This window comes from Parus major, chromosome 3, assembly GCF_001522545.3.
Source record: "Parus major isolate Abel chromosome 3, Parus_major1.1, whole genome shotgun sequence".
NCBI lineage: Eukaryota > Metazoa > Chordata > Aves > Passeriformes > Paridae > Parus > Parus major.
Genome location: NC_031770.1, coordinates 54581716 through 54608083, shown reverse-complemented (window position 1 = coordinate 54608083; position 26368 = coordinate 54581716). Strand labels below are relative to the sequence as shown.

General features: G+C 40.6%; 1 protein-coding gene across 1 annotated transcript; it reads left to right on the top strand.

The window, feature by feature from the left end:
- Nucleotides 1–6: 6 nt before the first annotated feature.
- On the top strand, nt 7–23188 carry OPRM1 (opioid receptor mu 1). Its single transcript, XM_015623387.2, has 4 exons — nt 7–356; nt 14769–15121; nt 16039–16559; nt 21646–23188. Exons 1-4 carry the CDS (start codon nt 37–39, stop codon nt 21682–21684), a joined length of 1233 nt encoding a protein of 410 aa, XP_015478873.1. The 5' UTR covers nt 7–36; the 3' UTR covers nt 21685–23188.
- The last annotated feature ends 3180 nt before the right edge of the window (nt 23189–26368 follow it).

Here is a 26368-nt window from a genome sequence, read left to right as displayed (position 1 = left end):
GGGGAGCGGGTGGCCGCGCTGACGCCGCTGCGAGCCATGGCTGTCGCCTACCTGCTGGGCAACGGGTCCGCGCCGCTCCTCGCCGGCGCCCTGGAGGTCCCGTTCGCCGCCAACGCCTCCGCCTGCCGCCCGCCCGGGCCATCCTGCCCGGCCTGGGGCAACGCCTCGGCGGCGCTGGGCTGGAACCGCTCCGAGCCCTGCGGCAGTGGCAATGGCAGCGCGGGCGGCGGCGGGCCCTGCGCGCCCGCGGGCGGCGGCCCCTCCGTGGTCACCGCCATCGCCATCATGGCCCTCTACTCCGTGGTCTGCGTCGTGGGGCTCTTCGGCAACTTCTTGGTCATGTATGTCATCGTCAGGTGAGTGCCGCCCTGCCCCGCCCCGCAGCCCACGGCCGCTGCCGTCGGGGCGGAACCCCGCGCCGGGAGCCGGGGCGCGGGACGGGGTCCCGGCGGGGATGCTGCGGTCCCGCTCCGCCGGGCAGCGCGCACAGGGGCACACTGCGGGCTGCGGACAGGCGCCGGCACCCGCGGGAGAGGGAAGGAGGCTTTTGATAAAGAGCCGGAGCGGGTGATGGAGGGAGAGAAACTTGCGGTGGAGCCGTGGGGGGCGGCCGGTCCGACAGAACCCGCTGTGCGTCCGAGGGTGTTCTATGGACCCTCTGAGCTGCAGCACCTCTGCGAGAGGCTCTGGCCAACGGGGCCTGAATCCCGCACCTGTTCCCTAAGGATTTAAAGGCATTGTAGCCACTGCCTGTGAGCGTGTACGGGTACGGGTTGGCACACGGATAGGGAATGGTACACGGATAGCCGGCACGCATCCTCTTGTCTTCCATCCACCTCTCCCAAATGCACGAACAAAATGTAAATGGCACCGCGGTGAAACGCTTCTCTGGCCGTGTTTGGAGATCCTCTGCCTCGTGTCTAGATCTGTATTTGTATATTGAAATACATTTATATATGTATAGACATACACGTGTATAAATACGTGTGCCGTGATCGCGACCGCTTTCCCTAATCCCGGCGTTCCGGCTGTGCTGCGGCACTTCGCAACTTTTTCACCCGCAAAAGAAAAAGCCCCAGTGGGGCTGTTACGGATCAGATCACGCGCGATAAATCCATTGCCCGTAAACGAGCAGAAAACGAGTGAGAGGGAGTCGAAGGAGGCTCCCCGGCCGGCCTGGCAGCGGAGCGGAGCTGGGCGGTGGCTTCCGTGGGGGAACACTGCCACCTCCCGGGAGCCACGGGCCGGGAGCGGGACGGCGGGGCGCGACAGGACGGGGCCGACCGAGCTCATCCCCTTCCTGCCTGCTCGTCGTTTCCAAACCAAGCATCCATCGAGCCCTAGAGCGCTCAGCGGGCGCTTTGAAGGGGGGAGACGGGGATGGCCCAGGGGCGCACTCGGTTCCTATCGAGGCAGCCCCAGAACTTCCAGTCCCCCCCCGTCTGGAGCGCCCGTTCTCCCTTCGAGCTCGGGGCTCCTCGAGGAATCGGGGCCGCAAGAAGCGGGGCTGTCTCTTGGCCTCGCTGGCAAACCAGCGGCAGCGGGCGGCTTTGTGGTGCCAGCTGTACAGAAAGCCGGGGAGAGGTGAGGGTGGCGATCACGGTGGGGTGTTGCAGCAGGATGGAGGATGATTCCTTCGACACGCGTTAGGGATGTCACTGCAAAGCCTGTGCATCCCGTACACCTGGTGGGAACACGAGTAATATCCACCAGTGGCTCAGACTAGAGCAGTTCAGAAACCTTGTGTGTTTAGCTGTACTTCAGAGGCTGCATGCACAGAACTGGGGAGATTCTCTTCTGTCTTGTGGTTTTGATCAGCCTGAAAATCCAGCTGTCTGTGAAGATTCATCTGCAGAAAGGCTTCTGAGTGGGGGCATGACTGCAATCACCATAGCAGTGCTGAATGCATTCCTCTGGGAGGAAAAGCAGATGCACAGTGTAACAGAGACAGGAGAGCTGTCAGCAGAGAAATATGCCACAGGTTGTCCCTGGAATTATGTATTTATTATCCTGGGCACAACCCATACTAGGTTCATATTTCTTACAGTAATTAATTGAATTACACTTGCACCACAAAGCCAAATCGAATGAGGCACTTGTATTTAGATTTCTATCTAAAGAAAGCATCTTTCCCTGAGATCACCGCTTAGAAACAAAAGCCGGAAGCAATAGGCGAAAGCAACAATATATTTTCCTTTTCCAGAGGAAAACACAAATTAAGTGGCTTGTCCAAAACCATCAGCAATTTTATGGCAAATCCCCCATTTTCTGTGCAAGAACAGCTTTTGGAATGATAGAATTCCTTCCCAGTTAATACCACGCAGGTGTTTAGCAATTGGGATGACAAGGAATTTACATGCTAATGGCTGAATAGGATCTGTGGCTTAAGCAGCATAAAAATACAGTCCCTTTCTGTGCTTCTCTGTAAGTGTAGTGTATCCAGTCAGCAACAGAGGACTTAGTGATTCAGCTTGACAGTGTTTCAAATCATAGAATATGAACCTCTGAAATGGTGACCCTATGTGCTCACATTCATTTCTGGCATCCAACATTAGAGGCCAGAGTTTTTCTGGACTGAATTTGTCATCATATGAAGCTCCCCTTCTTTATCTGCCTTTCCCATCATGCCTGCTCAGAAAGAACAAAACATTGAATTTCAAATTAATTGTGAGAGGAATTGAGGCTACTAAAAATTAAGATTTTTAAGTAGTATTTGTACCTAGCTTGTCTTGAAAATACTAGGAGTTGGGAGGTAGGCGCTTAGTTATTTGAAACTCTCCTACTCACCTTTCAGAGTCCAGCCCTGGTGGAAGCAACAGTGACTTCAGATCAAGTGTGCTGCATGCTAACATCTCACACTTGGTTTATTTGGAAATAGTTTTAAAATAATTATATCATCTTGTAAACATTATTACTCTTAAAATTTTTCCACAAGGCAAATCCAGGGGTTTGGAGCCAGAGCTGTGCAAGTGCCTGACACTATCAGTATCAGGGGACTATGACTATCACTCCACAATGCCACCCTGCTATCCCTGCTGGGGAAAGCAGAGATCAGAAAGCAGATATGTCTAAGGAGAAATTAGAAATGTATTGTGATTATCAATGTGAAAAGAAGGCTCTTCGTGCAAAGGAGGTCCATGGATTTCCAATTTATACACATTACGTTATAATAGATGCATTCTCATCCACTCTCCTCATTCTGCCAGATGGTTTCTGTTCAGCTGAATGCTTTCATCCTTGAATTAATATTTACATGTTTGATATGTAGTGTGTGAGGTTAAACCTCATGTTACTTACACTGAGCTGTTTCCTTTCTCAAGTACCAAAAAAATGCCTTCAAGTGACAGCAGTAGTAATTTAATAGGTTTTACTGCCAGCTATAAATTACCTGTGATCTGAAAAATGTGTAGATAATTTTTATTTTCTGTTTTCCTCATGTGCTCTGTTTAAATGTAAATTACTAATATGAACACAACGTTGTTATGGCTATATCAACAGCAAATGCTACTTCTAGCTGCTGCAGAGTACAACTAGACAGTGTACAATTAGTGCCATGTGGCATTGAATTAATTTACACAGTAATCCAAAGGCTTTTCCAGCTTTCTCGTTGAGTCGGTGTGATATTAGTCTCACGATTAGAGTGGAAATAAGAATATGCCTTGTGATATAGGCAATATGCTAGAAAGCTGCAATAGATCCTAGATGAAAATCTTAAGTATTGCATGTCTGGAAGAGAGGAGTAGCTCACAGAAGCCCCAGTCCTCCACAATCCAAATTCTCTGGGAGAACTGTAATTCCACCAACAGCCGCTGAAGCCACTCAAGTTCAGAGCGATTCCTCATTTGTTTTGCTATAAATTTTTCACATATCATAAACAAAGGAGTCTCAGGTTCCCCACAATCCTTTGTAGAGGAAGGAAATGTCTTGTTTCATTGAGTAAATGATTGCACTGCTTCAAGGAAAACAAAAAAAAAAAAAGGCAAACGGGGAAAGAAGTTGAAGTTCTCTTTCTGAAATTAAGAGAAATCTTTCTGTGTATTTCAAAACCACCTCTTAATAGTGTTTTGAAAAAAAAGAGCTGTGACTGAAGCATCACCTAATCTGGAAAGACTGTGCAGCACTGAAAACTCTGGTTAGTTCAGCTGAGCTCACTCAGAATTCCAAAAAAACTGTTTTATTAAGTAGGAGGGACTTAGAGTTGAAATTTATATTGTAGAAATAATTGATATCACCAGAGGGATAAATGTTCTCACACATGTGCACAAAAGTGAAGATTCTTTTTAGAGAGAAATAAAACCTGAAAATTATCACAAACTTGAAAGTTGGTGAAAACAAGTGTTTCTAAAAAATAGGTTGTTTGCAAGGTGACATGACATGGTGTTACAGATGCAGTTTGTAAGGTGACTTTCAGCATCCTTTTTAACAGCATAGGTCAGGGAGCTTAGAAGCCAAGAAGTGCATAGAATTCCTGCTTTTCTTTCCTGTCCACAGTCTCATGAACTTCTCTGCATTTGCACGACATTGCTTGGGTGTGTGTGTCCTGCCTGTTCCACCGACTGCAAAGGTTCCACCCCCATGCTAAGAGCTGGAAGCCTCAGCAGCCTTATCCAGTCATGTCAATTATGAACTAATGCAGCTCACAGCACCAGCCAGAGTAGAGCTGAGGGAGCACTGTTGGGCAGGAGCAGCAGAGGAGCTGAATTAAATCGGCAGCATAGCAAGGGGGTGACCTTCAGCATCCTGCCTTACGGAAAGGCAGGTGTCCCTGTTTGCATACTGTTTGTGAGAGAGTTTACTAACCTTTGCTAGGAGGTAAATGTTTAACAGGCAAGCAGCTCCCCTCCCTCCCCCAAGATGAAGGAAAGCAGACAATTAAAATGGAATGTATGCCTTTATATTTTGTTTTTTAAATTATGTTTTTACAGACATGATGAAAATTTGACCAAAAATACATGAGGTTGCAACCTGGGGGTAACACCCATCTCACTGAGGAAGCAGAGGCACATGAGGGATGAGGGAGAGCTCTGCAGCCCCAGACTCATCTCCTCACCCCAGTCTCAGTGAGCCTCTGCACACAGGACAGCATTCCAGGCCCAGGTGCACAGACCCTCTGGCTCTGCTAGTGCCTACCACCAGGCAGTTCTGGGCAGAAAACAACCCTTCTCACTCAATTTGCCTGTAAAAAGCTGTTTGATCCCACTGTACTTTTCCTGGAGTGACATTATGGTAATGACTCCCATGAAAAAACAGTGCTAAACACTGCCCAATTTTTTTTTTAATTTCTTTATAAAAATGAATCGAAGGTTACCAACTTTTCAAGGCTTCAATAAGGGTATAAACTATTGTATGCACATATTGCTTATATTATATAACTGTTAGCAAGCTAATGACTAATGAGCTATTTAGCTAACATAATCCTCAAGTACAGCTTTATTTCATTTTAATTTACAGTGTTTTCCCAAACCATTAAGCATAACTTTTGCTGAACACTGTGGATAACCTTTTATAACTTTCTTAAATCAAAAGGTGATATGTTTACAAAAATCTCAAGCATAACATGATGCAAGTCCAAATGTCTCAGAATCATAGTTTAGCTTCCTAGCCTCTTTTCCAGCCATAGCCAGCAGCTGGTGTTTAGTGACAGAGTGGAAAAAATAGGGGCAACACTGTGATTATCCTTCTAATAGACTTTTAGACTGCAGAGAGACTCTGAGCTGCAGTTTGCATCAGCATTTATTCAGTAGCTTTTTGTGAACGTTTCTAACATGCAGCACTTCCCCCAAAAAATGAAGATCAAAAATAAGATTGGAAGAAGAAGGTCACAAAGATTGCTGCTATTAAACAAAGCTGCTTCAAAACAAACATTTGAAGCATTTTTACTGATTATAACTTGGTTATTTTTAAGCTTAGGTGTTCTAAAAATGGTTTTAGAGATCTTCATTAACAGACATTTTCAAAAAAATTATATATTTTCATGATGGTTCCAAGTGAAAACAAGTTTTCAGTGCTTGGTAAGTCTCTTCAAAATATAAATCCACTCTTGTAACTATATTTTTTTTAAAATCCAAAAGTAACTATTTTCTGAATTGTTCTGCTTAAGCTGAGCTAAAAGAAAGCTCTTTTTATAACCATTTGTGTCTTCTTTGGTTTATATGGTGAAGTTTGGGTTTATGGTATTAAAAGTGGGAATATTATAATTATCTTTCAGAGACCCCTAGTCCCTTTTGGAAGTGGGCTTTTAATGGTGTTTACTATCAAGGAGTTCCACAGCTTAACTGAGCTGTGATAAGCATTTTAATTCATCTATTTAATGTTAAACACATCTAAATTTTATTTATATTTCCCTTTGAATTTACATGATGAAAAAAGTTAGAGATGACACACCACAGCTAATCAAATAACTGTGAAGGACATGAAATAGATTTTTTTCTACCTTCTTACTGAGAAGTGTTCAATTATCAGCTATAAGATCTTGTATCTCAGCTCAGAATAAAACTTCAGAACAAAAATAAGTTTGTGTAAAATGGAACAATCTCCTCCTCGTCGTGTTTTGTGGAGCAGTTCCAACTGAGTGAAGTCTTTTTTAGAGGGGACAGAGAGCAGCCCTTGTCACCATGCTAATCTTTAGCCCTGGGATGTGCTGCCCCTATAGAAAAATCATCTAAGGAGCCAATTACCCAAATAATTCTCATTAGATTGTGGTGTTAGTAACTCCCTCAGAGCCGCAGTTTCAGACACTATCTCATTTTTGTCACGTAGAGACTGAGTTCATGACTTCCAGTACTTCTGATCTGGTGTTCTCACATAACTGTGCTCTTTCTTCCTGTCATGCCAGCTTCCACCATTGCCTGCTTTCCCCTTCTCCCCACATCATAGGCAAGCCTTCCTTCACATTTATTCTCTCTCTAGTTCCTTTGCCTCACCTTTGTTGCTCCTTTCCAGATCACACTCAACAGCTTCACCAGAAGGTTTCAATCTCCGGTATGCAGGAGGCCATACCTTGTGTTACTTTGGTCTGTAGTGCCTGTGTATGGCCTGGCCTCCAGCCCCACACCACCTCCCTGCTGCCCTCTGGCCAGGGCGATGGATTGCCTGCTGTTCCCTACCGCACCTTAAGGGATCTCACCTCTACTAGCGTTAAAACTGTCTTCAAAGGCTTGCCTGACAGCTTCCCTGCTGACCAGGGATATTTCATGTACAGTCTTTATCTCAGGTGATCAGTCTACAGATCAGGAGGAGGGTACCAGCGCCTGGAAACCAGAGAAAGTAGCTGATAACTTGTCCCCTCTAGAAAAATGTCACCACAGTTATCAGAGGTGTAGTCAGCAGTTTTACTCTCCATCACACTTCCCTGAAGGCAGAGGGGGAAAAGTCAAATTGAATATACTGACAGTTTTCCTTTTTATGTCTTCCCAGCAAAGCAAAACCTTCAACAATAAGCACCTGCTGCTGGATAATAGCAATATATTGAAGTTAGCCTTTTTAGCACCATTGATTTATTTCAGAGAGATATGTTACACAATAACCGTGAAAGCAGCGACCTTTATTGGAGACCCATATATGCCTCAGCACCAGGCAAACAGAGACTCAAATAAAAGTGGTTTGACAAACAGGCCAGATTAAGTTCTGAAATAATTGGCAGTTAATTTTCCCCCTATTCAACTAGGCTGGAAGGGAAGGAAGTGTACCAGCAGATGACTGTTTGGGCACTGGAGCATACTTATTCCTGTCATTTGTTTTTTATCATTAAGTTGCTTTTTATGATGTCTGGGAAAAGAAGTTAGGAGTTATGAGACATGGCAACATCTTAAGTATTTTTGTGACAAGTGATATAGCTATACCTGTTCTTGACTGGTTCTCCACCCCTTTTTGAAAAAAAAAAAAGAATGCATCACATCAGCTTTATTTTGTATGTATTTCTGACAGGATATTTTTCACATTTATTTAACTTTAGAAGGCATAAAAATAATAAGAAATCATAAAATAATTACCTCTTATGACTGCTGTGAAGTTTGTGTTTGTTCTGTCTGAAGTAATCTCCTTGCTTGTTAATCCTCTCAGTCAAGGGAAAGGAGCAGCCTTCCTCCTGAAAATAGCTGTTTTTCGCAAAAGAAAAAAGCTTGTTTTATTTTCTCCAGGTAGGGACTAAACTCACTGGCTCAAACTGAATTGCAGAAAGAGGACTTCTATATGATGCCTTTCAGTAGCAAAAAAAAATAAAATCAGGAAGAGCCACAAAGACAGCAGCAAGTCATTTTTAGTCCGAAGTCCAACACAGGAAAACAGGATGAGTCAGATGCCCTCACAACTCTCTTGGTGCCACATCGTTTCCCAAATGACTGGCACTGAAGTCTAAAGGTGACTCTGACTAAAAGGCTTTTGTTTAGCTCACCCTGTCTCAAAGCTGAGGTATGAGATAAGTTCCTGATGGGTTCTGAGTACAAGAAAAATGGCCTTGAGCTGGTGCTGCTTCCCAGGAGGTGATGTGCTCTGCCTGGTTCTCCTGCATCCTGTAAGCTGGATCTGCACATGCCTTGGCAGTGTCCTGATGAGAGGAAGGGATAAGCTGAGAAGTCAGAGAGGGAAGTAAACTTTGGTGACATTCTGGCCAAATCTCATTTGTGCTATGGAGGAGAATAAAGTGACAATAAAGTGAGAATGACGTGGGAGAACAAATTGTTAGGGAGAAAGAGGTAGAAACTGAAGCAACTACAGTCCAGCAGTTCCCTGTCCTGTGCTCAGGTCCACACTGACCACATACACGCTCAGAAAATGGACATTCCTTTGCCAGTGAGTGAAGAAAGGAGAGAAAGCTGCTCCAGGACAATGTATGTGAAGTATGACTGAGTATGTCTAATAACTGAACTCTTTGATTTTAGATCTACAGCACTCCCTCAGTATGTTATGCCTTGACAGTTAAGTGATGCCTAATATTTTTCATCTCTAATTAAACTACCGCGACAGATCACAGCAGTGACTGGGTAGCGCTGTGCTGTGCAAGGCTTTAACAGGAGGAAACAGCAGCTGCCTCTGTCTTTCTTAAAGGCAGTAAAAAGCTTCCTCACGTCCCCATTTCACTTACTTTCCATGCAGGAAGTAAACGAGCGCGATGCAAATTGCACAATTCCATTGCAACCAAGTGTGACCGCTTTCAGCTATATTGTTGCATCTGTTCAAGGTTTTGTTTAGCTTTTCAATTTGTTGTTGGTTTGGTTTCACTCAGGGCTTACTTGTTTAAATTACAGCCTTGTATAAGATCTCTTCAGTGGAACACACATCAAAAGGATGGCACCTCCAATCTGGGCAGCCTTACTGCCTAATAACTATCAGGGTTGTGCACAAATTTATGGTCCTTGTAGCCAGAGACAAAATTCAATGGCTTAAGGAATAAGAATTCAGAAGTACCCATGAATAAAAAAATCAAAGACTTAAGTTTTCAAGCTGATTAAGTCATGTGCTTGCAGACAGGAAGGTTAGACATATCCAGAATATATATGACTTGAAAACTTTTAATAGGATGCAGCCTGCCACAGCACATGTCACAGCAGTGGCTGAGATATATTATGGATCTTTCACTCTGTAGAGACCCATTACCATGGGAAGAAAAGAAAAGGATGATAAAATAGATGGACATCAGTAAGAGACCCTTTAGCTTAAAGGTGCTTTCCAGAATGTGGCTTGAGAGACTTCATTTCAGTGTCAAATATTAAAACTGGATTGGCAGACAGAAAAAATTTTGAGGGTTTTTACAGACCACCTTGAATGTGTCACGGCTTTGTTCAAAGCTTTAAGGGCTCAAGAAAAATTGAAAGCACCTGATATCTCAAGAAAACATGTCAAAAAAGTCACCTTTTTCTACTGTTTTTGAGTTGCATATGCAAGGTGCACCAGAACAATCATGGAGGAAAAAAAGAATTTAAATTGATTCAACTAGGCATACTTCACATGTTTTAAATCTTCCCACCCAAGGCGACCTCAACTAATCTAATGTATGCACATAATGATTCTTCATTTGTTTAACAAGTCATTTATGCAAGAAGAACATGAATTTGAAATGCTAACCTAATCTCCAGCATCAAGAAGAGCCATGTCAGGTTGTCTGTATGCAAGACCTAACTGTTGGCTGTTGTTTCTTTCAGCAGCCAAACCATTTTTGAGAGTGACTGCTTTCTGCAGTGAATCTCCAGTGACTTTGTCCAGTTTTTCATGTATTTTGTGCTGAACTTAAACACAGATCTTGAAGTAGTCTTTGTCTCCAAATTAGCATTCTGAAGGCAAAACCTTGCATGCCTTTGTCTTGTTCAAAAGTAATTATTACCAGTAATTATGACCAGACTGTCATTGACCAGCCCATTTCCTAAGTGCAAAAGACTGTTTCTGCTTTCCTCCTCATTGATGTTACTCAGAGAGGAAATTTTGCAAATTAGTTTGTAATGTTATGTATTACTCTGAGCTGCATTATTATTATTATTATTATTATTATTATTATTATTATTATTATTATTATTATTATTATTATTATTATTATTATCTGTATTACAGTGAGCTAAATGTGGACCACTTTAGCTTCTTTGCACCAGCCCAGTGTCCAAGGATGCTGTAAAGCTGATCTGGTCCAGAAGGGCAGAAGGCTTTGGAGGAGAGGATAGCTCAGCAATCCACATGGATGTAAACCACTTGACCAAGGAGCAGCAGGGACAAGACTATGTTAGTTGTATAGACTACAGTAGCAGTATACAAACTCTGTGAGGCTTAAATAAAGTCTGATACAAACTAAAGATTTCATTAAATTTTAAGAAGCTCAAAAGAAGAGACTCCTAAAAAATATTTGAAGGTAATAACTAAATTATTGGAGGACAGGCCAGAAACAGGGCCATGGCAGGTGTCTCACATCTCTCCTGTTGCATGAGAAGTGGAAGGGAAGGTGCTCCTGGCTCCTGTCCAAGGTGCTGTTACGCTTGGAAGCTGGAGTCTCTCTGAGGTTAATCTGGTGTTCTTTTTGGTTTACAAACTACAGGTGGCCCGTGGGCAGACAGTTGAGGGATCCATTTCAAGACTTTCTATTAATCCTTGAATGCTAGGAACTTGGTGACTATCTGAGTTGAATTCTCACTCTTTTCTCCATTGCTTTTTCTTATTCCAAGCAAATCTCAGTTGAGTGCATCTGTTACCGCTGAAGATCAATAGATCACGCGGACACAGGTCGAGGTGTAGTGAAGAAAGAGCAGAGTTTATTTTTCCTCCCAGGATTTATAGGCTTCTGACCACGGCCAGGGATTGGATGGTCAGGATAACACTTTCTCACTGCACTGGCCATGAGAAATGCCCATCACAAGACGTGTAACAGAAAGAATGTACACATATCTATGTTTACAGTTACTGTCCTGAGAAAGTCCTTAGAAAACTGTGTTAGCAAGCTCAGAAGCTGAGTTTTCAGGGCGACATGCATCTGTACAGCTCAGGTCTTCAAACTTGAAGTCTACTTTAAAGCTTTGTAGGATTGAAGTTAAAGACAAGGCTGAGCTTTCCCTAAAAAATTACAGACATAAAGTATATTTTTACTGTTGCAAACCTGATTTATTATCTGCTATTACCAACAAAACAACAGTTCATAAACAAGTATTTTATGATACAAAACCTGCACTGAGGAGTTAGATGGGTTATACTAGTAGGTGCCAGTATTATAATGAGCATAAATAATTTGAGTATATACCAAGGGCAGTATTGTGCTAAATATTCACAAAAAGCCCCTGAATCATCACATTCTATTAGTCTTTTCATTACAGAATTGTAAAATAAAAGGCCACCCAAAGCCAACTTCTGTCTTCACTTGTAACGTTGCTCATTGTCATGTAAAATTTAATACACTTGATGTTTCAGATGCTGAAATTTCAATGTAATCTAAATACCACTATTCAGATTTACATGAGTTTGCAATTAAGGTTTTTTTGCTACTCATCTGTTAATTTTTAGATTCTCTAATGAGTTTGAATGAAAGTGTGAAAGCAGTGTCTTAGAAGATTGCATTTATAAATTTTGGTATTGCATTAAAAATGTTGTTATTACTAATTCCCTCTCAACTGTAGAAATCTCATCACATACACATCTAAGTCTGGATAATGGAAATGTTTGTTCTGCTTGTTCCAACAGGTAGACTGGTACTTTAGTAAAATGTGTAATAACAGCTAAGATCAAGACTTTGAAAAGCTCCATTTTGATTGACTGTTACTTCTCATGCTGTTAAAATTGCATTTAATCAATTGCTTTGGTATTTATTTGTTCATGCCAAAAAAATAATCCTGGGGACACTGGTAATCTACTTATTTGGAAAAATATATGTTTTACAAAATGTACCTTGCAGAAATAAGCCCCTTATAAAATCTTCAAATATTCCATACAGAGAAACGCCCAAATCCCATAGAATTCACTGAAAAGAATGCTGTAAATTTCAATAGGCTTTTGTTGATTAGGCAGTTGTGGAAGTAAATACTTTCTATCACCATAAGAAATCTGCTTCTATTCATTGTAAGAACAGCATGATTAGAAAGTACAAAGATTACAGAGTACATCAAGCAAAACCCTTCATTGATAGTCTTTTAAGGCCATTAAACAAAGTAAGTCCAAGAACTTTTAAACTTAAACTGACAATAAAAATTAGAGAGCAAAACTGAAAAATATGTAGCATTTAAGTGGAATAAGACACATGCCCAGTGAAGAATCTTTATTCTACTCTATTATATTTATTCAGGGTGGTTTTCTGTCTGTCCTCTGTCATGCTAACCTGAAAGTCATTTACATAATTGGTTATTCTACTCTATTATATTTATTCAGGGTGGTTTTCTGTCTGTCCTCTGTCATGCTAACCTGAAAGTCATTTACATAATTGGTTGAAGGTTTGGGCTTTTTTGCCGTATCAATCATTCCTTTTAAATCATAATGGCTTTAATTACTGATAACAAAGCTTTATCATTATTATCTGATGCAGATGCAAGACAGACTTGTCCCAGCATCACCTGTGATGGCACCAGCACTGAGCAGCTTTCATTCCCAAGTGTGCTTTCTTGTCCAGCTGTAAAGCAGGCAGGCAGTCATCTTTGGTCTGAGCAGAGATCAGCAGCCCGAGTGAGGGCACAGAATCCTCGTCACCTTTGCCTGTTTGTGCAGAGCTGAGAGCCACTTCCCCTCTGTCACAGTCCCTGCCCGAGCAGATCAGGTGGGAGCAAGCTGGATGTGCCTGCTGACAGCACAATCAAACCTTCAGGTTAGCTCTGGACACACCTTCAGCTACTCCTGGATGTCTCAGACCTTTGGAGAGGCACTCATTTTGATAAACCACAGGGCTTAGTACTGGATAACAGTAAAAGCAAAATATAAATGTTGCTGCTTTCATTCTCAGCTGGAAGATTCTTCAGCAAATTGCCTGAGAAATATTTTCTCCTCCCTCCAAACAGTTTTTAGAGCTGTAGCTTTTACTGTGTACCTCTCCCACACTGCAGTTCTGTACATTTTTTCCAATTTCCAGAAGAGAGAGTTGTAGATGCTTGCAGCATTTACCTCCTCCTATATTAGTTACAAACTTGTTATATAAATGGAGTAAGAAAAATTTTTACAGAACTTTCAGAATATGGAGTTTATTTACAACTTGAAAGTATCACATTCAGATTATACTTTCTCACAGCAGTAGTCAAGATAGAGTTTGGATCTACTTGAAAATCTGTTTTTAAAAACCACCTTACATTGAAAGTAGGATTGTTAGTGTCTTCTCATGCACAGTGCTAAAAATGAGAGAACAGATCCAGTACCAATGACTTAAAATGTTCATCATAAAAGCTTTCTAGATCCATTCAACATGAAGTCTGCATTTCTGCACACCCTACCAAAGATATGTTCCAAATGCCCATTCCCTACACAATTGGGATTTTTTGCAACTGACTCATGTTCTGAAGAGATCTAACTCAGAGAGATAAAACCCATGATATAGTGTATTTTATCTTTTCTGGTGTATTTTATCTATCATTTTGTCTTCCCTAGCAGGTTCCCCAACAGGTCTTTTGAAATGAGCTATTCCTCTTGAAAAGCACTCTAAAAATTGTAAAATACTCAATCAAACACTTGTTGTTAGTTTTGCAGAAATGGAAGGAAGTTTCATCAAAAGAGCAAGCCATCTGCCCCCCCAAAATTCAAGCAGTCACAGGGCCCAGCAACCTCAGCAGCAATCAGGGAAGCATGGCCAGGAATATTACTTAAATAGAAATGTTTTTTGTAGCACTGCAGAAGTACAGCATCCACAGAAAAAGTGTGTCTCAAGTGTTGCCCATTTAGAATGACATTACTACTCCACAACCTACAAATAAATTCTTTATTTCTACAGAATGAATTTATTAGATAGACAGATATTTGGCATGACATCAGCAGGTACAGAAAATCTATCCATGTTGATATCAGTATCTGATCTATTACTACACAACTTTTTCAGCTTCTCAATTCTTCAGCATCTATAATACTGTTTCTTCTACATGTATCTTTTCCTTCTGCGTGAGTTAAATTAACCTTTTCCTCCTTACACCCTTTAGCTGATGTCTCACTGAACTGCCAACCTGTAGGTGAATCATAGCATGGTCGTTTGGTTAAAAGCAGAAAATGTGATCTTTGGCAGTATGTAACACATTATTTTACAGAAGCTTCTTATAGATAATGCACTGAATTGAGTTTTATATAACAGTGTCAGTTGTGGTCATTCACATCCTCTGCCAATTTTTTTTTTCTAGGTACACGAAAATGAAGACTGCCACCAACATCTATATTTTCAATCTTGCATTGGCAGATGCCCTAGCAACAAGTACTCTGCCATTCCAGAGTGTGAATTACTTGATGGGAACCTGGCCATTCGGTACCATCCTTTGTAAGATTGTTATATCCATAGACTACTACAATATGTTCACCAGTATCTTCACGCTCTGCACCATGAGTGTGGATCGCTACGTGGCCGTTTGCCACCCTGTTAAGGCCCTTGATTTCCGTACTCCCCGAAATGCCAAAATTGTCAATGTCTGCAACTGGATTCTTTCCTCTGCCATTGGCTTGCCAGTTATGTTCATGGCAACTACTAAATACAGGCATGGTAAGTCTGGCTTTCATTCCTAAACTGAGTATTCGATATTTAAACTCCTTTCTGCATTGTTTGACTGTAGTGTAGAGGCACTGAATTAACTTCTGACTTCCAACCTGTGTAAAGCAAGTATCAGTGCAAATGAGCCCCTTCAGCAATTTTGCATCTGGCTGTAGTTGACTAGAAAAGAAGTGCATGTGATCTGACTTTTACAACAAGCAGCTCCAGCAACTTCTGTGGGTCCATGCAAGTCTCGCTGTCCCACTCAGTTACTGTAGTGTTTGGAAAAGCATCTGTGCCTGCCTGCCTTCTGCCGTGGGGCATTCTGCATTGCCCTACAGCACAGGAGCCCGTGCTTTACCCAGCATACTCCCACTGGGAAGCTGGCAGTCGTAGATATGTTACACCCTGTCCAGCAGGACATGATACAGGGCAGAGAGCACTTTCTGGACCAAAGGGGCAGTGACAGCATGTCACCATAAATCCAGACCCTCCACAGTGCATAGTTCCCAAGCGTCGTGTCATTCTCTTTCCCTCTGCCCTGAAATACCCCAACTCTCAGCATATATGGTGGCTTAACAATCTTCCTTTTCACCGTGTTTTATACTTGAAGTGGAAATGAGTCAAAGTTTAAGCATTTATGACAATTCAGATCTCAGTATACATAAAATTCCAAGCCATAATTTGCAAAAGAGAACATGTTAATTTGGTTTTGTTTTCCTAACTCACGCTTCATGCCTGTTTTGCAGCACTCTATCCTACCAATGTTTACGCCAATGACAGGTCACAGATTGCTTCATTTTACATGTTTACTTAGGTGTAAAGTCTTCGTATATTTAATTAAATTATATGTAATTAAAGAAAGGTTTAAAGAAAAGGAAATGAAAACTGACCTGCATGTTCTTCTCTGCTGTTTTCTTTTTCCTCAGGCTCAATTGACTGTACACTTACATTCTCCCACCCTGCTTGGTACTGGGAGAACCTCCTGAAAATCTGTGTGTTCATCTTTGCCTTCATCATGCCAGTCCTGATCATTACCGTGTGTTACGGGCTGATGATTTTACGCCTGAAGAGCGTCCGCATGTTATCCGGCTCCAAAGAGAAGGATAGGAACCTGCGGAGAATCACAAGGATGGTTCTTGTGGTGGTGGCAGTGTTTATTGTCTGCTGGACTCCCATCCACATTTACGTTATCATTAAAGCCCTGGTCAACATCCCAGAAACTACTTTCCAGACTGTCTCCTGGCACTTCTGTATTGCTCTAGGGTATACAAATAGCTGCCTTAATCCAGTCCTTTATGCATTCCTAGATGAGAATTTCAAAAGGTGTTTCAGAGAGTTCTGCATCCCCACTTCCTCAACCATTGAGCAGCAAAACTCCACCCGAGTCCGACAAAACACTCGTGACCATGCTTCCACTGCCAACACGGTGGACAGGACTAACCATCAGGTATGACTAGCAGTGGAGATGTCATCTCTGGATCCAGGCCAGCCGCTTGGAGATGACATGTGTTCCGAACTTACCACTTACACTGATCTGTAGCTTTTGGAAGGTCTGAGCACTTTCAAGGTTCTATTTGAAACTGGTGTATGCATACACAGAGACCCCAGTCCTGCATGGTGCCAGTTGTTCTCTGCCCTGCTTGATGCTCAGAAGCCAAGGGCTCTAAAGGGTACCGTGAGTGACTGGGTCCAGCGTGCATGCATGTACAGAGCACATAAAACAGTGTTTCATTTGCAGGATATTTGCAGCAGGTTGAAAATTAATCACAGATTTCCTGGTTCATACTCCTTGTCTGAGACAGGAGTGGCTCATTGCTACAGTGAATAAAAAGATAAAAAACTCTGCTTGTTCACTTTTGATTGATGTACAAAGAAGGCCTACCTGGCCTTGTTTGTCCTGAAAGTCATGCAAGAATTAGACCTTGTCTACATGCACATCTTGTGTCATACAATTATGTGGTGAATAAGGTGGAGTTAGAAGTGTGTGTGTGTATACATATATATATATATATACATAAACATATATGAAAATATATACACACGTGCTAAATGCAGGTGTGCCATTTTGGCATTTCAGGCATACAAAGAAAATACCTTTTCCATATAGAAAAAGCCTTTAAGAAGTAGGAAGTTTATGGCACATCAGATAACAAGAGTTAGTTTTGGGTTTTTAATTAAGCCTATTTTTGCATAGTTTTTGCAAAGAAGTTCTTTCATACATGTTCAGTATCCATGGTCCCATGCTTAGTCTTGAGAATTTCCAGGCTCCATCTCAGCAAAACATGAAAGCAAATCTTAACATTCATGGAATTAGTTCAAGCACATTAAAAGCACTAGAAGTTTGAGTTGTCTCTGTAACTCTTCAAAAATAAGAGCAAAAGGCATGAGCCTGGTTCATTCCTCGCCATATCACCTTTCAGCAATATACTTGGGTTGCTCATGCAACAGTTTCTCACCGCTGCCACTTCAGCCACAAATTGGCTGCTGCCTCCTTGAGGCGCAGAGCTCAGCGGCTTCTTGTGAAAGCAGCTGCCTGCCTGACACTCAGCTGCTGCCAGATAGCCCAGATAAGAATATTCCTATCTCCAAGGAGACTAAAGTAATTGCACCAGAAAGGAGGGAAGTCTAAATGGAGAAGGGCAAAAGCGAGAAGCTTTATCAAGCATCAACAATTGGTATTATTTACCAGTGTCTGATTCATACATGCCAAACTGTGGCCTGTGAAATCAGCACCTGCTCAGTCTAGTGGTGAAGCAGAACGGCCAAACTTGGCATAGGTGCACATATGTATGTATGTAGGTATGTATGTTTGTATATATCTGTAGTAAATACTAGGTGTAGCAAATTGCTACATTCATCTGTTAATAATGTATTTGTAATCCTCAATTGAATCAAATTTGTGCATGCAATGACAGTAAGATTGTATTTCTGCCTAGTACAATTCCAGCTTTTTAGAGTGCAGTGTCTATTCACCCATTTTCTACATTTAGTTATATACCTTTATATTACTTCTAAATCTGTAGCCACCTAAACTTCTACCCATAGAAAAGATTAATGTGGTACTGCCTAGAGGCTGAGTGGAATAAAATCTGTTTCCCTGAGCACTGAGCAAGCACAAAATAGAAGGTGGTGTTTCCCAGAGAGATGTTTCAGCCTACACCACCAAGAGAGACAGCCTGCTGGGGCAGGGATGGAGCAAGCAAGTGAAGTGATCTTGAGAGTGGCAATAAGGAGGAAGCTAGTCCTAGAGTTGGGTTCTTTGCTGTTTAGGGTTTGAGTTGTTTTTTTTCCTTCAGGGAACAGTGATGAAATCAATTAGTTAAGAAGAAATAAAGCATATGTAATATGAAATAAAGAGAAGGAAAGGGAAGGACACTGAAGGGAAAGGAAAGTGAGAGGAAGAATGCTGAGGAGAAAGGGAAACATAAGGAATGAGGTCCAAATGAGGCAGTAAGGATGAAAACTGAAGCAAAGATCCAATCTGCATGGAACAAAAAAGGTGTATGCAGAGCTGGAAGAAATTATTTGACTACTTTGGTAGTTCTTCCTAGCAAGTAACCATCAGTTTTCCCCAGAGCCAGGGAGAAGAAGACAGCACTTGGTAGCTCAGGTCCTCACAGGTGGATGGATGGATAGATCTTTGCATGTTCAGGTGTTTGAAAGACTCTGAAGTGGCCAACTCCACTTCCCTCACCGCCATCCCTGCAGTCCTTGCTTTGGCAGCTGCTGATGCTACCATTGGTTTATTTCTGCCAGATGTGCTTCCTGAATGCTGACCTGGGCCTTCTCCCTGGAGTTCAGCTCAGCAGCTGTTTGGTACAGTCGTTCTCACTCTTCACAATTTCTATAGAATGCATTCACAGCAAGACATGTTCAAAGCTTAATATTAAACTTAATTTATCTTTTTCTCCAGCAAACATTTCTGTAAGAGACATTTTTTGATGTCTGCTTTTATCAGAATGAGAGAAAAGATTACCGAACTAATCTACACTAAAAGGGTTCTCTGGAATAGTAACTACAAGTGTAATACCTAATATTTTTATATTATTATTTTAAACACAAAAAAGCCCTAGAGTGAGTGCAGCTTTAGCTCTCAGAAAAGAAAAAAGAAAATAAGTCCTCAGACAAACCAGTATTTCCTCAGACATTCTGAGGAAATTCTTTTCACAGGTAAGTGCTTTCTGTAAAAGAAAGTCTAGCTTGTGTATCTGTTGATTGAAGACTGACAAACTCTTTCTTGTATGGACAAGCTCTTGGCATTTGGTATGAATTCTAATTTCAGGGCTGTGTAGTACTTGGCACACTTCATATAATTTTCTAAGAAACAGATGTTCTACAAGTTGTTTTTATGCCAAGTGAGAATTTGTTTCTCTTGCTAATGTTAATGAGAACTACAAGGTTCAATCACATAAGGCCTAACACTCTTAAAGCATTTAAAAGCACTTAGAATTAACACTCTTAAGTATTTAAGTTGTTGGATGGAACAACAGTGTCTTCAATGAGTTCAAAAGCACCAACAGGAAATATCTTAAATATTCATATTATTCTAAGTTAATATAATGGCCTTTGGCCTGCTCTGTGGTTCTTTGGCATTACCAAAAAAGTTTAGATTAAGAGCTTATAGTTTTCAGGAGGGTTTATGCAATCTTGTAAGTGCATTTGCACAAGAAGGAGTGATGTAATCCTGGGGAAAAAAAAAATTGATTGAAAAGCAAAACTGCTTTCTTTGAACTTTTCTCTATGACCAAGTATTGGCAGGGGAGGGGCATGAAGGACCAAATAGTAGCTTTTGCAGATGGCTGAGGGTTTTTGATGTTGTTGACATTAATAGATTTGTATCCAAATCTTGACAAAGATCATGAAATAACTTTTACTTCAGATGCTCAGAGTCTCTGCATCAATTTATCTCTGAGATTAAAAGAAGGTGTAATTTTTTTAAATGTTAGATAAATTGATAGTTATTTTCCCCTGAAAACTAAGTTTTTACTAGTAGCTATGTGTTACAACAAAAAAATCTTAAATAATTAGGGAACTGGATTGTTAGTAATTAAAGAAATCTGAGAAATTTAATTTGTTTCAATGGATTAGTTCCTTTGTGACCCATTTTTATAGGTGCTTTTATAGCAGCTTCACCTGAATGTATCCAAGCAACTAAGCAAATTATGTATAGGCACATCTTCAGGACTATTTAGTTATCCTGTGTGTAACTCTTCTTTTCAGTTTTAACCTCTGATGCTTTCTTGTCAACTACTGAAATGTCTAAATGCCTTAATGGAAACTGCAAATCCTCCCCATATTCTGAAAATGAGGCCTCAGATATGTTCAGTAACAAAAAGCTCAGCCCTGAAAGCTTTGCCTTTACTGCCTGGATTGGCAGACACATGTAGAAATAAAAAGGATATTTTTAGAGATTTGAGAAAAATGTTTTAAGTTAAAACAAGGAAAAATTGAAAGCTAGTTTCACTTTGATTAAATAAATGAAGTGTTTTCTTAATTCTTAATTTTCCTTGTGCTATATGACCCACTGTAAACAAATATGGGGAATGCTGGTGGTTCCTGTTGCAGAAACATGAAAAAAATGGGCAGCTTCTTTGGCAGATTCACATCTACCTGTATAAACAGAGAATTGCCTTCCTGGGTATATTTAGAAGATTAATATATCTGCTTTGTGAATTATACTGTATTTCAATAATAATTTTCAAGTACTGGTTCCTTTAAAAGCCTGTTTCTGGCGAGATAGTGACATCCATGAAACACTTGTCTAAGTTCAATAGATCCTTAAAACTGGGCTTTCTTTTGTAGCTGATATGTGTTGATATGGACTCTTTGTGAATGTCCAGGCTTTATCTGTGCCTCTGCTTTCCATTCCATAAACCCTTGATTTGCAGTGTCTCCCACCTAGCTCTCAATGGGTTCTGGCAGAAAATTTGCTGAGCAAAGAGGGCTTGCAGTCTTTCAGGACATGCCATGCAGTAAGCAGGTTTCCTTGATGAAAATATCCATAGTGCTGCTGTGCCTGCATGCAGGTAGGACTCAGCAGGGAGACTGGGGACATTCAGGGCTGAGAGGTTGCTGGGTTTGATGGCTGATGTAAGACCACCTCACACAGAATTTAAACTAAACTATAACTGAAAATCCAAAAGTTAGACGCTGTTCTGATATAAGCACAGAATGTATTCAACTAAAATACTAATTTCCCTGTAACTGCTGCAGAAAGAATACAGCAAGGGAGTGAAATTTTTCCATGCTTGTGAAATTCATAGAGTGTTCCACCCTAGAAAGAGAATAACTGGTTCTATATGAAGCATATTCTAATTCAAATTTCAGACCTACTAATATTTCTTTGGGATCATTTCCTCTGTCACTTCATGGCAAAAGCATACTCTTGCCTTACTCTGGCCTATGTGCTTAGCTTTCTACATCAGGACTGCAAATGGGAAAGCAATTCCTCCTAAAAAAAACACACGCACAAACTTGTTGGTGGGAAGATATCAAGCAATTGTTCATTGTATTTGCAATTTCTTTCCTTTCAGTTGGAACTTCAAGAAGCTGAAACTACTCCACTGCCGTGACAGGGTCTCCTGCTGCATGGCTCTCAGAGCAGTTGCCACTGCCACAGTGTGCTAGTGGGAACATGTAGGATATGCTTTCCCTCAAAAAAATACCACAGAGGAAAGTGCCTGCTTTTCCAATCTGTCAAAAATTGCTTCTGCAGCACATCTGCATTGCACATAACAGAGATGAGATGTAACAGAGCCAGGAGGTGCCGGGGCCTTCCCGGCTCCCGTGTTCGCGGCAGTCCTGCTTGCCAGGAGCACATACATTAGTCTAAAACAGAGCTGCTGTGCCTGTAGCAACCTGGCATTCCCTTGGTAAGTCACAGTGCTGTTAAAACAGGTTGGAAACAAAAATTCAAAGGCTAGACAACTATAGTTTGAAAAATAAGATGAGCCTTTGAGGATGGAAAATAATGGGATATGAAGTCGTAATAGTGTTGAGTACTCTCTATTTACTCTTAAAATTTAGTTGTTGAGGTGTTTTCTGTGCAGGTTATTTGCGTGCTGAAGTCTCACGAGGTCATGTAGAAAAACGCATTTGTAGTTCAAGAGGACTTCTCTTGCGAGGGTTGCGTGTTCTGCAGTTTCAAAGGAAAATTTTTTTCAGTGATCCCATAACAAAAAAAAAAACCAACAAACCCCACATCCACACTTCATCTTCTCCTTCTAGTTCACATATATTAAAAAAAGATTTTAAAATCAAAACAACGAGCTATCACTTTTTCTAAAAGATATGAGTAAATTAAAGTATTCTACATTGTTACTGATTGTCAAATGATCCCCAAAACAGCATATATTAACATAAATTTCATTGTGAATGAAAATGTAGCTATAAGCCTGTCAGAGCTTGCACAGGCTGATGATGTCTTCTCTTTCAAGTAGTTTCTCAAATTTCAGCTGCTCTGTCAGCAGCATTTTCAGTTTGTAAGTAAACAACAAGCACCTATGTGAAGTACCTGGAGCAGTTAATGCATTAGACTTTTAAAAAAAAAAATAAAAATTAAAAAACAGTTTGCTAGACATCTATTTTTTCTTAACCAAACACATAGTATGTTTGCTTTTCTAGTTCACATGATACAGTCTGCATCTGCATTTTGTGTTAGCTGCTAAAACACATTAAGATTTCAGGAAGAAACATTGTGCTGCAGCAAATGCCTTCTTAGCTGTTTTCTCGTATGAAAATTAGAAATACCCATGTAGATAATTCGTGTTTCAATGGTATTTTCTAGATGTTGTTTGTTACTTGCTTTGTAAATAAATCATCAGTAGTTAACCGGGGGTAAATGTACTTTGATGAATTTAAGTGTATTCTGAAATACAACTATATAGAGGAGGTTGTTTTGGGGTTTTTTTTGTCTCTTTCTTTTTGCAGCAAAAATGTATTTCTTATTTTCAATTGTTAAAGTCTGTGTATCAATGAGGTTATAATGTGAAATTGTTTCTGCCATAGACTGCATAATAAAGATTGAAGACCAAATCCTTGCAAGTTGTAAATTAAAGGATTATTTGGGTTTCATCACTGTGTTGCAGCTAAATATGTAGCCTATATATCAGCAGAATATAAAGCTAGATATAACAGAAGTGCCTTAATTTTTTTCTCTTTCTGTTGAAAATTCCACTGTGTGGTCATATAGATTTATGTTTAATTTTTGTGTTGTTTAGCTGTATCATCTCATAGGCATCATTAAAGCTTAAATCAGAGTCATCACCATTCTAAGAAGTTTTGCATCTAATTTTTAAACAACATAAGATAGGCACTTGGAAGAAGTTGATAAATTGTTTTGCACCACACAGCAGTATTATTTAAATAACAAAACCAACATAGAATACATTAGATTTAAATGGACTAACATCCTATGACATGATGGATTCAGAGTAGCCTGACATGCTCACATACAACAATCAAATAATTTTAAAATATTTGTCGAATATTTGGAAAGTCTTAACTGATAGACCAAAAACATGTTTAATTGAGCTTAAGGTAATAGTTTTGTGAGTAGACAAAAGTTCAGCTTTCACAAAATTTGCATAATTCATTGAAGCCATTATTTCTTCTTTACTTTGCATGAAGCACACAGGCAAAATACTGTGACTTGCCAGCAGACAGCCAAATACTTTTAAGGACATTTTCTGTTTCAGCAGTCCAACAATTGAGAAACCTGACTGTAAATATGTTTAGCAGTAATAATGTAGCCTTGATTGTTTAAGGATATGAGGAAGTAAATTTTATTAGCAGAGCACTAGCAAAAACTAAGAAAAATGTATTTTTTTCCATAAGGCTTTAATGTTCATTGGTAGTGCTTTGCAGTAAGTAAGAGTATTATTACACAACTTCTGTATCTGCATTGTAAACCTTTAATAAAAATGTCTGTTTCTTGTGGATTTGCACTCAACCCCACTGTTGGTGTTTGTGGTGAAAACAATAAATAGCCCTGATCCCAAACAGACCCCTGAGGGAGACCATTTGTCAGCAATGTCCATCAGGACACTGAACCTTAGACCACTGCTCTTTGGGTGTGGCTGTCCAAGCAGTTTCTCATCTGTTGAGCAGTCCACCCATCAAATACATACATGCCAAATTTAGAGAGAAGGATATTGTGGGAGACAACGTCAAAAGTCTTACCTGTGTCCAGATAGATGACACCCCAAGGCCCGTCTCTAATTCACTGATGTAGTCACTCCATTGTAGAAGGCAAGGTTGGTCAGGCGGGATTTCCCTTGTTGAAGCCATACAGGCTGTCACAAATCACTTCCAGGTCCCCCATGTGCCTTGACATAACTTCTAGGAGCTCCTTGATGTTCCCAGACACAGAGGTGAGGCTGATATCTTGTTTCCCAGGAGCCTCCTTTCCACCCATTTTAAAGGCAGTGTTTCCCTTTTTCCTATCACCTGGGACTACACCTGACTGCTATGACTTTTCAAATGTGATGGAGAGTGTCTTGACAATTACATCAGACAATTCCCTATTTATTTGAAGGAGTCTGTATAAGGGAAGAGGTAAATTGAAGAGATTTTCTACATAAATGCCAACTCAGCACGAGGTGCTCCATCCTGGAGGACATTTTCCACTGCAGGCATACCAAGTCTCCATGAAACCAAATCTCTTTGCATGAGTTTGTCTCTCTTGAAGTTAGAATGTAGTTGAGTGCAATTGCAGATGCTTTAGCAGGAGAACTATGCAGCTGAGTTGGCTTTGAACTGACTTGTGCCAGTTTACTCAACTAACAAAGGGGAGAGTTCAACAGCTGAACTCCCCATCTTTTGGCTTTATTGTTAATAAAGTCAAGGTAGCATGAGTAGGCTTACCTGTGCTACAGGCACCTGACTCTCATTTTGCATAATGGGAAGAAACCTTAGAAATCTGTATCATGCCCTTCTGTGTCTCCAAATTAATAAAATAATTAGGCACTTAGATTGTGTCATGAGAAAAACAGTCTCAACTAGTTCTTGCTAATTAACCATAAGGACTCAGGTAATCGGGAAGAACTATGGACATCAACTATGTGCCAGCTGCAGTGGCAAAAGTGCTACTTTGGTGGCCTCCAGTGGGCCCCTGCCCCAATGTGGGTTGCCTGCAGACACAGTCTTCTGGGCTGGGTGCTACTTATTTTTCACAGGTTTTGGTGCATTGGGGTCTTTTTGATCAAAGCAGTTTTCTATATAAGGTCAGTGTTTTGCCAAATTTACAAAAAAAAAACAGCTTAGCTCTGATTTTCCAAAGACCATTCAATATTTTTTTTTAAGTGACCTACTTCTGCATTACTTGATTTTCTCAGAACTATGTTTTTAAGATCTTTGTTCTCTTTAAATCCTTTTTGTACAAACTGAAAGACTTTCTTTCAGTTTTTGCTTTGCATCAAACATTTTCTTCAACATGTAGGATCAAAGTGATGACTTTTGTGTCAGGGCTGTTAACTGCCTGGAAAAGATATCATCTGGGAATTGCCAGTACTGAAATCTCCAAACCAGGCGATAAGATCAGCACTTTACTTTCTACTGGTATCCAGTTCCTAATTTCACCAGCTGCTGTTTCTCCTGATCTTTTTAAAATTTCTCTTGATGAGTGATTCCATGTACTACATTTTGTCAAATAAAGTGGAGGCAAAAGTTCTTGGACTTCCGTGTATTTTTGGCTGAACTTTTTACCTGACACAGGATGGTATTTTTTCTACTTTTTTCCCCCCACAGATTTCCAACAATGAATTGTTTTCTTTTGAATTTTTCAAAGAAGCAATGTATTTGTGAATAAGATACAGTTTAGTTCAGGATCATCTGAATTCTCTCTCACTTGCCACCAATTCTCTGAATGTACATATCCAAATCACTTATACTAAATGTTTGTTTGGTTTACTCAATAGTGCAGAGATGATACAGGCTGTTCAAATTTAATTGCTTTTTTTGTATTCCTTCACTGGGATATTTTCTTGTATCTGATGTTCCAGAAAAGAGAAGACAAAAGAACAGGGAACAGGCAGGCCCCAGGCATACACTGTTCACATGTAAATGATGCATCACGTTGTTTCTGCACATCAATTTACTGTCACAGTCTCTTTCTGTAAATATCTGTTTTATTTTTCCCTTGTAATGCTGTCAGTAGGCAGCATTAGAAGAACTCATTCTTCTCAACTGAGTCAGAGTGATAAATACAACCTGGAGATCCAAGTGTGATATGGGGTCTGATGATAAAGGCAGACAAAA

Coding starts and splice junctions, on each gene's coding strand:
- OPRM1 (XM_015623387.2), top strand. CDS start 37: ATGGCTGTCGCCTACCTGCTGGGCAACGGGTCCGCGCCGCTCCTCGCC. Junction 357..14,768: donor GTCATGTATGTCATCGTCAG/GTGAGTGCCGCC, acceptor TTTTTTTTCTAG/GTACACGAAAATGAAGACTG. Junction 15,122..16,038: donor AACTACTAAATACAGGCATG/GTAAGTCTGGCT, acceptor CTTTTTCCTCAG/GCTCAATTGACTGTACACTT.